Below are 12230 nucleotides of genomic sequence, written 5' to 3' on the forward strand. Positions count from 1 at the left end.
AATCGGCGTGAGGCCGTTGTTGCAGCCACTAGGTTAATCCATGTCCGTGACGTGGCCTTCCTCTGGCCGGCTGACACCTGACTTTACCAAGCATGATGTCCTTTCCTGAGAACCAGGCCTTCTTGCGACCATGTCCCAAGCACGCCAGACACAGTCTGACCTCCCTCACCTCTAAGGAGCATCCTGGCTGTCCTTCAGAGACAGATTTCCTCCTGCTTCTGGCAAGCCCTGGTGGGGATGCTCCGTGCTCTTCTCCAACACCGCCATGCGGTGGCGCCACCTCCTCTCGGCTTCTCCTTGTTCACCCGGCAGCTTTCGCAGGCCTACGAGGCGATTGAGAGCACCCTGCCTTTGGGCCAGGCCGCCTTAGTCTCCCTGTGACATCTCTGCTCTTCAGCGCTTCAAAGATCTCATGTAGATGATTTTCCCAGTGCATTATGTCATTTGATTTCTTCCTTTTTCCTTTTCTTTTTTTTGGTAATTTAAGGAGAATATGCATTAAGTCTTTTTAAAAAATTTTTTAAACATTATTTTATTGAGGGCTCTCACAGCTCTTTTTCGTTTGATTTCTTGACTGTGTGGATCCAAGCAAGTTGAAGTCATGGACACCTTCCCTCCTGTTTCCATTTATCATCATGTTGGTGTTGACTCTGCAGGGGACAGTAGGCATCCTATATGCATGTCCCGTGCTCACGGCTTCACACTTGTGGCCCTCCGATTCGGAGTGCCCGAGTCTGCAGGTCAGCTGCCTGGAGGAGCTGAGAGGCTGCCGCCACACTGCGTGGGCCCTGGTGTCTGGTTTCAAAGTGGGGACAAGAATAATTAGAGAGACGATAGGATTTGGTAGGATGAGTCTGTATTTCCCCAACTCATGGAAGCAAGCAGTCAAGAAATTAAATAATGTATTACATTAGATAAACCTGTGCATGACCCTAACAAGAGGGTATTGAATAGGGAAGACTGAAGAATGGATGCATTTGAATTATGGTGCTGGCCAAGAATCTTGAAATGCAGTAGAAGAACAAACCGATCTGTCTTGGAGGAAGTGTGGCCAGACTACTCCTTAGAAGCGAGGATGGTGAGACTTTGTGTCGCATACTTTGGATTTATTATCAGGAAAGACCAGTCCCTGGAGAAGGACAGCAGGCTTGGTAAAGCAGAGGGGCAGTGACAACGAGGACGGCCCTCAAGGAGATGGACACAGCGGCTGCCTCAATGGGCTCAGGCGTAGCGAGGCTGGTGGGGCTCATGCAGGATCCTGTGTAACAGAACGATCTCGGGTCTATCTGCACAGAGTGTTGCCTGGCCCCGCGCCATCTCCAGTATATTTGCCATGACTGAGCACCATTCCGTCTCACTGAAGAATTCCCTTGTTTCTGGTTCACTGGCCCACAAATCTCCCCATGAGCCGGGCCCCAGTCACTCCTGCTCTGCTGCCGCCTGGCATGTCACAGGCGCTTGGTGAGGACAAGAAAGGCAGCTGGTGGGATGAAGAGAATGGGTTCAGATGCGTAAGTTCTGCTCCATCGCAAGGGCTCACTGCAGGAGCTCGGCAGATCATAATGTGTCTTTTGTGGATTGACTTGTGTTCCCCCACAGAAACGTGCTATAAAGCCTAACTCACACCGATGGTTGAGGCCCTGCTAGCTCTGCGGGTTGGCGTTAGGCAGCTAACCACAAGGTCAGCGGTCCAAACCCCCCAGCTTCTCGAAGGAGAGAGATGTGACCGTCAGCTCCAGTAAAGATTTACAAATTTGGAAACAAGTCCATTCCGACTCTTAACAGCCCTGTAGGACAGGGAAGAAATGCCTTTGTGGGGTTCTGAGACTGCAGCTCTTTACGAGAGTAGAAAGCCTCATCTTTCTCCCGAGGAGCGGTTGGTGGTTTTGAACTGCTGGCCTTGCAGTTAGCAGCCCAACATAGGGTTGCGACGAGTCAGAATTAGCTCAGTGGGAGTAGGTTTGATTTGGGATTTATACCTAGAATTACAATCCCATTGGGATTGGCTCTTCTTTGCTCTGTTAATATGGCAGGAGTAGTGTAGGGTGTGCATTGAGTCAACCTCTGTTGAGACATTAAAGAAGCAGAGATGGAGGAAGACAGATACCATGCCTGCCGGTCACCACGGACCTTTCCCAAAGCCCACAGGAAGAGGGCGGGCACTCTGAGCTCGGACTGCTGGTCTCCTAACTGTGAGCATCAGTGTCTGTTCCTTACAGCCACCCGCCCGTGGTCCTGCTGTGACAGCAGTACTGGGGAGCCAAGACAGCGCCAGGTGCCAGAGCCTCTGATAGCAGGGATGCTTGCCTTGGGAGACGCCCAGGTCTCTCGGGGAAGAAGATGCCGTCATAACACATGCTAGGCCAAGCGTTGCCCTAAAGGTGCAAAGGGTTAAAGGGGAAGCTTGGTCCCCCGGGGAGAAAATGTCAGTGAAGTGAAGTTTATATCCACATGTGAACGTTGGACTCTGAGTAAGGAGGGCCCAAGAAGAACGGATGCGTGTGCATTGCGGTGCTGGAGAAGGATATGGAAAGAACCACGGACTGCTTAAAGGACAAACCGACCATAGACGAAAGTAAGGCCAGAGTGCTCCTCAGAGGCAAGGATGGCAAGCATGCATCTCACATACTTTGCACGTGGTGTCAGGAGAGACCAGTCCCTGGAGAAGGGCATCGTGCTTGGTAAAGCGGAGCGGCAGCGAAAGAGGAAGGCCCTCCGTGAGACGGATGGACACGGGGGCTGCAGCAGTGGGCGCACACATAGGGTCGATTGGAGGACAGTGCCGGACCGGGCCGTGCTCCGTTCTGTGGTACATGAGGTCGCTGGTGGCCCTTAACAACAACAACAAAGAAGAAAGATGGTGGAAAGGGGCTATTTCCCAGATGTTTGCAGCAAAGGAAAGAACAGGCAAGATCTCAGAACAGTGGCTGGAGGTGACACGGGGCAGGAGCCAGGCCTTGGCTCCGGCCTTGATTCTGAAGGAGCGAGGGAGCCATGGAAGGTTGTTGAGCATGCGAGGGATCGGGTAAGACAAACTAATGATTCGCAGGCAAGGTCTGGCGGCAACAATAGCTCGTTTCTATACGTGTTTATTATGTGTCCTGCACTTTGCCAAGTACTGTTTGTGAACTAATGCTTCATAACCATAAATTATGCCAAGCCAAACCCACCACGGTGGAGTCGACTCTGACTCAGAGCCACCTGGTAGGACAGAGCAGAACTGTTCCTGTGGGTTTCTGGGATGGTACGTCTTCTAGAGAGCAGACAGACTCAAAGTTCTCCCACACAGGGACTGGTGGGTTGGAACCTCTGACCTTGTGGTTAGCAGCCCAACAGCTAACCCACAGTGCCACCAGGGCTCCTGCTCTGTAGAACAGCGCAGGCTAATCTTCCGTATCTTGTTGTTAGTTACCATTGAGTTGTCCCCGTGGCAACCCAGGAACAATGGGATGGAGCCACTGTGAGCTCCTGGGTTTTCACTAGCTGATTTTTGGGGGACTAGATCACCAGGCCTTTCTTCCTAGTCTATCTTAGTCTAGAACAGTGGTGCTCAACCTGTGGGTCGTGACCCCTTTAGGGGTCGAATGACCCTTTCACAGGGATCGCCCAATTCATAACAGTAGCAAAATTACAGTTATGAGGCAGCAATGAAAATAATTTTATGGTTGGGGGTTCACCACCACAAGGAACTTTATTAAAAGGTTGAAGACTTGGGAAGGTTGAGAACCACTGGTCTAGAAGCTCTGCTGAAACCTTACTTAGGGACAGAGATAAAGCCAAACAAAAAGCTCCCTGCCACCAAGTCAATTCTGACTCATAGTGAACTTCTCTGACAGAGTAGAGCTGTCTCTCCGTTTGAGACTGTAACTCTTTACGAAAGCAAAAAGCCTCATCTTCCTCCCACGGCGCCGCTGGTGGTTTCAAACTGCTGACCTGGCGGTGAACGGCCCAACACGTGACCACTGCACCGCCTGGGTTGCTATTATAGGTCTCTGGGAAGTAACTGAGAATCGCCTGACAGGAGTGCGGCTGGGTTTTAGGAAGAGAGATGGGCTTGAAGCTCCGAGTGTGGCCTCATGACCACGGCCACCACAAGTCTCAGACGCCACCCAGAACGTGGCACGTGCGTGGTCATGAGGCCGTGGGTGGCCTGTATGCATGCTGCACACTGAGAAGCATTGCTGGAGACTCTCGGTGGGCAGGGCACTTCTCTGCTCCATCCACGGATTGCCCCTGCCAAAGGCTGGGGTTCTCAGAGTAGCAAAGCCAGTGGCACATACATGTGAAGATATATATACATAGAGAGGGAGAGAGAGAGAGACATTGATTTCAAGGCAATGGCTCACACAGGGGTGGGGGTGCAAAACAAACTCCATGCTTTCAAGTCAGTTCTGACTCATCGCAACCCAGCAATGCAGACAGAGCAGGCCTGCCCCCTGGGGTTTCCAAGACTGTACATCTTTGTGTGAGTAGAAAGCTTCATCTTTCTCTCTCAGAATGGATGGTGGGTTCGAGATGCTGACCTTGTAGTTAACAGCCCAACATGGAACCTATTACATCACCATGGCTTTTCTCGGGAATGGAGGCCGGCAAGTCCCAAATCCATGAGTCAGGCATCAGGCTGGAGGCTTCTCCTGACTCAAATGGGCTGTATGGGCTGATGAACCCCAAATCAGCAAGTCAGACAGCAGGCTGCTGGCTCATATCCCAAGAACCAGAAGAAAGGGAGTCAACGTTTTCTGGACCGATCTGGTCAGTACGCCCTACAGTCTTGACCCAGCTGTTCAGCTGAGAGATAAGCAAGGAAGAGGTTCAACATTGTGGATGGAGGTTATTTTGAAACAGCCTAACTAGAGGCCCGCTCGATGCCTGGGGGCAGAGGAATACTCAGTTACCTGCAGCCAGAATTTGGAAGACAAATGGGTTCATAAGCAAATGTGGTGAAGAAAGCAGATGGTGCCCGGCTATCAAAAGATATAGTGTCTGGGATCTTAAAGGCTTGTAGTTAAATGAGCGGCCATCTAGCAGAGAAGCAACAAAGCCCACATGGAAGAAGCCCAGATCAGGTAACAGGTACCAGAAGACCCAAAACAAAAACATTGTTGAGAACTAGGGGGGTCGGAACAGAGACCCAAAACTCGTCTATAGACAATAGGACATCCCCTCCCAGAGGGGTCATAAAGAAGGGATGAATCAACTAGGGTGCAGTACAGCACTGATGAAACACGCAATCTTCCTCTGGTTCTTGGAGGTTTCCTCAACCCCCACTATCATGACTCCAGTCCTGCTACTAAAAAGTAGAGCTTCCAGTGAGACTAACTCTTTACGGGAATAGAAAACCCGTCTTTGTTCTGTGGATTATTAAATTGAACATGTTGTCTGAGCCCCCTCCCTTCTTGGCTTGTGCTTGACCACTAGCCTAAAGGTTGACGAGTCGAGCGAAACCGCCTTGCCCCGCTACAGTGCCGTAGCCCAGAGCGCGACCTGGTGACCTGTTTCTATAATGGTGACATCTAAGAAACCCCCACGGGGACAGTGGGGTTGCCATCACTTTTGATGGCAACCAGTTTCAGGTATCTGTCCTTTGCCAAGTTCTGTGTTTAATGCTGGGCAACAGTAATGGGGGGAGACCAGGAGTCTGTCCTCATGAGCCTCCGCAAACCGAGCAGAGGGCAGGGTGATCACAAGTACCTTCTCAAACAATAATCTAGCCTGGGGGGGGGAGAGAACACAGGATATGTGTCCAACATATAAGGTGCAGATTGCCTGGGATGACCACTGGTAGCTTGTAGCTTCTCCTTTCTCCTCCACACTTTTCTATAGGAAGATTTGCAGCAGTTTGCATTGCTGTTAAAAACGATTGATATTTTTTTAACTTAAAGCTGAGACTGCAAGATGGGGTTTTTTAAACACAGAGGAGGGGGGATAGGTGGGTTGGGGGATCTGGAGGACGGTGGTATTGGACAGGACACGGGAAGTTCGTGGCAACTGGGAGCAGAGGTTTCCAGAAACAAGATTCTGGTGCCGGTGGTGTTCCCATAGCAGCTTAAGCATTCGACAGCCCCGTGGCTGATGAGCCGAGCACCCAAGGGCCTCCATCTGCCAACCAAGTTTAAGAGTGCAAACGGCCTCTCGGGTGCACCTGGACACCCTGCTGAGCAGGCACCCAAAATAGCCAAACCGGAAACCAATGTGGGCTTCTGAGCTGTTGTGGCCATCAAGTCAGGGGGCTGGGGAGGTGGGGGCAGGGGGTGGAGGCGGTGAGCAGCTTAGAAGTTGGGAACAGGAGGCCCTGGCTGTACCCTCAAAAATGGAGGGGCTGGGTCCCCCCTCTGCTGGAAGCACTTCCAGTCCGAGGCCCAAGGCAGAGCTGTCAGCAGATCTGGAGTGCCGGGGTTGGCCCTGCTGCCATCACTTCTGCTGGACACTCAGGTTCCCAGGACCAGTGGCTCTCTTGACACCCAGGCCAAGCACAGACCGCTGAAGAGCCGTCTGTTATTGTTTGTGTGATGACAGTGCGAGCAGCTGACACTTGCCGGGGACAGTGGGATGCCCAGCTCCACGAGCTGCTTCCATCCATCCTCAACTACTTGAACTTTTATCAGGACAGCGCTGGTGCCCAAGCAGGTCACCCAGCCATCCCCATTCTCCCTGCCAAAGAACTGAAGCTCAGCGACGTCACGTGACTAGGTCGTATTCCCTTAGCTGGTGGGCAATAAAGACAGAAGGTAGCTTGAGAGCAATCTGCACACATGCACACACATTCACATACTCACACATACATATATGCACACATACACGCTCACAAATACATATACACACATACATATACACACTCATGCACATACTATCATATGCTCCAATATCCTCATACACACTTAGATACAAACTCTCATATAAACACAGACATATACACAGGGCACTCCTACACACAAATTCTGCCTTGCACTCATCTTCTTTCACACTCATAAACAGTCTCATCTACACTCACACATGCACACATTCTCTCTCACACACATACAGTCTCACAGGTACAATCACGTACACGCACTCGGTCTCACACTCCCACACAATTCTCTCACACACTAAAATACACATGTACTTACATACTCATGTGCACATCCACACCCAGCTCACTCACACATACTTAGAGACACATGCACACATAAGCTCGCACACGCTGGACAGAGTAGCAAGGGTTGTTCGGATATTAAGGAGACAAATGTTTGTTGCGCAAGGAACAACTGCCTGTCCTATGTCCTGCAAGGAACCAAGAAGGGTGGATCCCTGGAGCCGACAAGAGCGGGGTTCAGTTCTGCTGCCGAGGTGCTCGGGGGAGGAGGGTCTGTGTTGATGGTCCTCGAGTTTGAAAGGGCATCAGAATCACCTGCAAGCATTTGGGCCAAGGGTTGCTGGAGCGCAGCCCCGGAGTTGCTGGCTCAGTAGGGGTTAGAGGTTATAGCACAGGTTCTCTAGAGGCGTGAGACCAGGGAAATGGAGATAGATATTCACAGAGAGATTTGTTTCGAGGAAACAACTCATGCAATTATAAGGGCTGCCAAGTACAAAACTTGGGGTTCATACAACATGCTGACAACCTCTGCTGGTTCGCGTGGCTGCAGGAGTTAAAGACCCCAAGACCTACAACTCAGACCACAGACTGGAGCCCCCAGCTGGCTTACATTCTAGGACCTGGGGTCAGCTGTGGAGAAGATTGTTAAATTGTCTGAATCACCTCTCAGCTTGCTCTCTCTTGGTTCTGATATCCATTGTGAAGGCTACATAGAAACTCACAAACAAAATTTGTGATTGAAAGGGTTTCTGAAGGATGCTAGCAAGTTGTAATACCAATGAGAAATGATCAGGGTAGTTGTTTACCAGGACATCCTACAAAGTGTCGGGTCTGCTAATAAATACTCAAAAGGACATACCACTTAGCTGTGAGCTTCAACCCAAAGACATTCCGCTTAAGCTCCAAGATCAGCAAGCCCAACTTCCTGAATTAAGTGCCCCGAGGCACCCCAATTCAGTAAGCTTCCGCCCAAAGGCACTCGGCTCCTCTCCCCTGGGTCAGCAAGTCCAGCTTCCCCAGTTAAGTGCCTGTCCCACTCTGTAAGCCAGCCTCCCACCCCAAAGCACTCATCTCAACTTGCCCTGCAGGTTGGGAGATCCGTCCATCATTCTGTTCCTGCGGCTGCTCCTCCGAGGTGGTAGCTATGGTCTAGATCCAAGAGGTTCTCTATGCAGAGATCGCAGGTTCCAAGGACACACTCCGCTCCTAGCTACTGCTGGTCCCCAGGTCCCCTGCTGCTCAGAGGGCTCATTATAATTTATACACAGCTGGATGCCGCTCCAGGGAATCCTGTTCACAACTACTCACAGGTGAATCCTATCAGTAGCGTCCCTCACCTTCTTACCAGACCCACGAAGGAAAAGGTGGTTTGGTTAGAAGACCCTGGGTACGAGCGCCACATTAAATAACTCCCTGCGATTGCAGTGTCTGAGAGAGGGTGAGCTTTGCCCGGAACACAGCGCCAAGGAAACTCCTCTTTCAAATGATGGGCTGCTCGCATCAGATCACAAAAAACAAAGGATGATTACATTAGTGTCCGCCAGATCACTGAGAACTGCATCCTAGCTGAGCTGGCACCTAGCATTAACCGTTAGTGTAGGTCTGGTGGAGGCCAAGACTTTGCCCTGTTAGCATGTTTTCAGGTGACGCCCGGGCTCCCAGGAGCTGTGGGCTGGGGACCACTCTGAGAACCAAGCTGTGCATCTGGGAAAGAGGGGCAGGATCCAGATCTCACTTTCTAGTCCTGTGTTACGTAGTGAGAGGTGTCCACAGGAGGCTGGGGTGTTTGATTCACACATCAGAGTAAGACCTGGGACATCAGTGTGCCAGGAGCTTTCAACAGAAGCCATTCCACTTCCTGCACCAATGGAGAACATTGAGTCCCTGTGTTTAATCAAATGCCCCCCAACCAAGCAAACCCCACTGCTGCCAAGTCAATTCCAACTCGTAGCCATCCTACAGGGCAAAATGGAATCTTTACAAAAGCAAACTCCCTCGTCTTTCTCCTGTGGAGCGACTGATGGGGTCGAACTGCCAACTTTGGGTTAGCAGCCAAAGCACTTAATCACTGTACCACTGACCCAGAAAACCCACACCCGCTGCCATCTGCCAGGACTGTAAATCTACATGGGAGCGGATAGCTTCAACGCTGTCCCAAGGGGTGACTGGTGGGTTTGAACCTCCAACCTTTCAGCAGGCAGTCCAGCACGTGCCTGACAGCAGCACCAGGGCCCCTGCTGCACCGAGGCTCATTGCAATCCCAGCTGCTGACAAGCCCAGGTGTTCAGGACGGTGGAAGAATGGTCCTGTGATTGTCATGGGTGCCACAGAGTTGGGGAGCAGGAGCTCAGACAGTCGCGATGGGTGGGCTTCCGAAAGTTGATGGGAAAACGTCATTCTCTTTCGATTCTGCGTGTCCCCAAACTTTCTGAACGCCCTGGTATAAAAGGGAGGCTCTCCAAGCTTTGTGTCATGATGTATGTAACTGCCCATACACTCACTGCTTCACACAACCTAGCACATGTTGTTGTTGTTGTTGTTGTTGTTAGGAGCCATCAACTCGGTCCAATGCATTGCGGCAGAACAAAGCTCTGCCTGGTCCTGCACCTTCCTCACAGTCAGCGGTCCTTGAGTTTCATCCCATCGACCCAGTTACTGTGTCAGTCCCTCTGGTCAAGGGCCTTCCTCTCTTTTGCCGCCCCTCTACCTGGGAACTAATCTCTCCTACATGTCCAAAGTACGTGAGACAAAGTCTTACTCTCTAAGGAGCATTCCGGCTGTACTTCTTCCCAGACAAACGTGTTTATCCTCTTGGCACTCCATGGAACTTTCCAATATTCTTCACCAAGACCCTGTAATTTAATGCATTGATTCTTCGTCTCAGGGTCTCAGAAATGGTGTGCTTGTTTTCAAACGTACGACAGAATATAGCCAGACATTTCAAACCCGTGGGGCGAGCACTCTCCGTCCGTTCACCCGAAACCTGCCGTGAATGAAGAGCAGGTGGTCTTTGCCTTATAATGCCACCGGCACTTCACGACCGCCCTTTATCGTTACTATTATTTTACACAGCTAATCCCTAGTCATGGGGACTAGGTACAATGTTGCTGAGTCTAATTTGCTGATGTTACCATTCTTAGCTGTGCACTTGAAGATATCTGAGTTTATGATTTACGGCTCAAAACACTGGGGCTTTAGTTGCTTTGAAACCTGGCCCCAAACGCTCATGGTTTTGCTAACGCCGATAGGCAGATTGAGGAAGCGCTGCAGTGTTCCCAGATAATCTGTGAAGAAAAGCAAGGAAAGGACCATACAGACAACCCTCGCTGGTTTTCTGGCTGGCCGGGATGTACCTGCAAGGGCAGCAGTTCAAACCCACCAGCCACCCTGTGGGGAAAAGATGAGGCTGTCTATTCCTGTCAAGTGTTACTGCCTTGCAAACCCACACAGGGAGTCATGCTCTGTGCTGTAAGGTCGCTGTGAGTCAACACCGACTCGATGGTCGTAAGAAAGGGGGAGAACTGAGGCTTATTTAACAGAAGGTCTAGGTTCGGGTGCTCCGGCTCACCCTCCGATTGCCTTGCTCCCCGTCATGTTGACGGCAGGACTGCCACAGGTGGCAGTAACCCAGGCGCCTTCTGTCCAAGGACGAGATAGGCGGAATAATCAGGGAGCAAGAGTCACGAGGCGAGCTTCCTCGTCGGCCTCGCTTTCTCTCCCTCCCTTTTTGGAAGCGGATCCAGGAGGAGACGCCTCTAGAAATCCCCAGCAGGTCCTGCTCCATCATCCATGGGGTCAGACCTGGGTTAGGCCACCACACACCCCTAAGCAACCAGGGAGCCGTGGGAAGCAGTGTGCCCACGCTCATGCCCTGCAGAGGGATGGCCGAAGGGTGCTCCTATTCAGAAAGGAATAACCACCGTGTCCTTCAGTTTCAGCTCCAGAATTCGTTTTCGAACACGGCTATCAAACCTACCTGCCCACGGAAGGCAGTGAGAACCAGACCGCCACCGTCATCTCCCTTCCTGCCAAATCTCGCACCAAAAAGCCCGCCGCGCCCCCTGCTCAGAAAAGACTGAACTGTTGCTATCCAGGTAAAGAGCTGCTTGTACAGGGCGTGGGAGTTGACACGGGTGCCCCGGGCTTCCTCTCAGAATCCCCATAACTGGACGTGGACGGCCTCCCAGCTCATTCCTTGCATGCCCTGCGCCATCGATACACACACCGCCACCGGTCAGCCCTTTTCCTGGCTCCTGTCACTACAGGTGTGGGTTCTACAGCTTTTAGGGGCCTGGGCTTTGATGTGGGGCTTGTGGGAACTTCAGCTTGACATGTGTTTTTCTTCCGGCAATATCTTGGAAAGACACTCAGGAAGTTCCCATCTTTTGTCAACAACAACAAACAAATCATTTCAGGCTTATATAAAAGTTGCAAACAGCTGAGTGTGTACTTCCCATAGAGACCCCTGAAGGTTAGCATTTGACCACATTGGCTCAGTCCTTCCTCCAGGGGACCCTATCATTTCCTCTCGGGCCCTGGCGGATGAATTGCAGGCACGGTGCCCTTTTACCAGCACGTATTGCCTCAAACAAGGAAACCGATTTCTAGAGCCGCAGCACAGTCACCTCCAACCAAAAAACAAAGCTCACTGCCATTAAGTCGACTCTGATCGAGCAGGGTAGACCCAGCCCTGTGGGTTTCCAAGACTGGAACTCCATACGGGAGAGAAGAAAGCCCCCTCTTTGCCCCCCAGAGCAGCTGGGGTTTCAGACTATTGACCTTGCGGTTAGCAGCCCAACATGTAACCACTACACCACCAGGGCTCCTGCGGGACCATCAGAGCTGGGCGTTGACCTCTGTGTGTATCATTACCAAAGCTGGAGTCCCGAGGTGGAGCAAATGGGTAAACACTGGTGGTTTTTAAAGGGAGGTGCCTCCGAAGAAAGGCCGGGTGGCCTGCTGAAATCAGCCACTGAAAACGCTGGGGAGCACCGTGGTCCTGTCGCACGTGTTTGCTCGCGCCAGCAGCTACTATGGTCAGTTCTGGCCTAGCTAGGGAAATCTGACTCGTGCCACGGAGGTCCATCCTGCCAAAGGAGAAGCCTTTTTCCCCTCTCCGTAAGCACCTTACATTTAGGTCTCATGTGTTGCTGTGTAT

At 51.5% G+C, this 12230-nt stretch overlaps 1 protein-coding gene across 3 annotated transcripts in view; it reads left to right on the top strand.

The window, feature by feature from the left end:
- The window catches only part of ZFP64 (ZFP64 zinc finger protein), a 69932-nt gene that overhangs the window by 12961 nt on the left and 44741 nt on the right, over positions 1-12230 (top strand). For all 3 annotated transcript variants that reach the window (XM_075528524.1, XM_075528523.1, XM_075528522.1), the window contains exon 3: positions 11005-11166. In XM_075528524.1, the coding sequence (XP_075384639.1) occupies positions 11005-11166 (162 nt within the window). The remainder of the gene's footprint in view (positions 1-11004; positions 11167-12230) is intronic.

The sequence above is a fragment of the Tenrec ecaudatus genome, chromosome 12 (assembly GCF_050624435.1).
Source record: "Tenrec ecaudatus isolate mTenEca1 chromosome 12, mTenEca1.hap1, whole genome shotgun sequence".
Taxonomy (NCBI): Eukaryota; Metazoa; Chordata; class Mammalia; order Afrosoricida; family Tenrecidae; genus Tenrec; species Tenrec ecaudatus.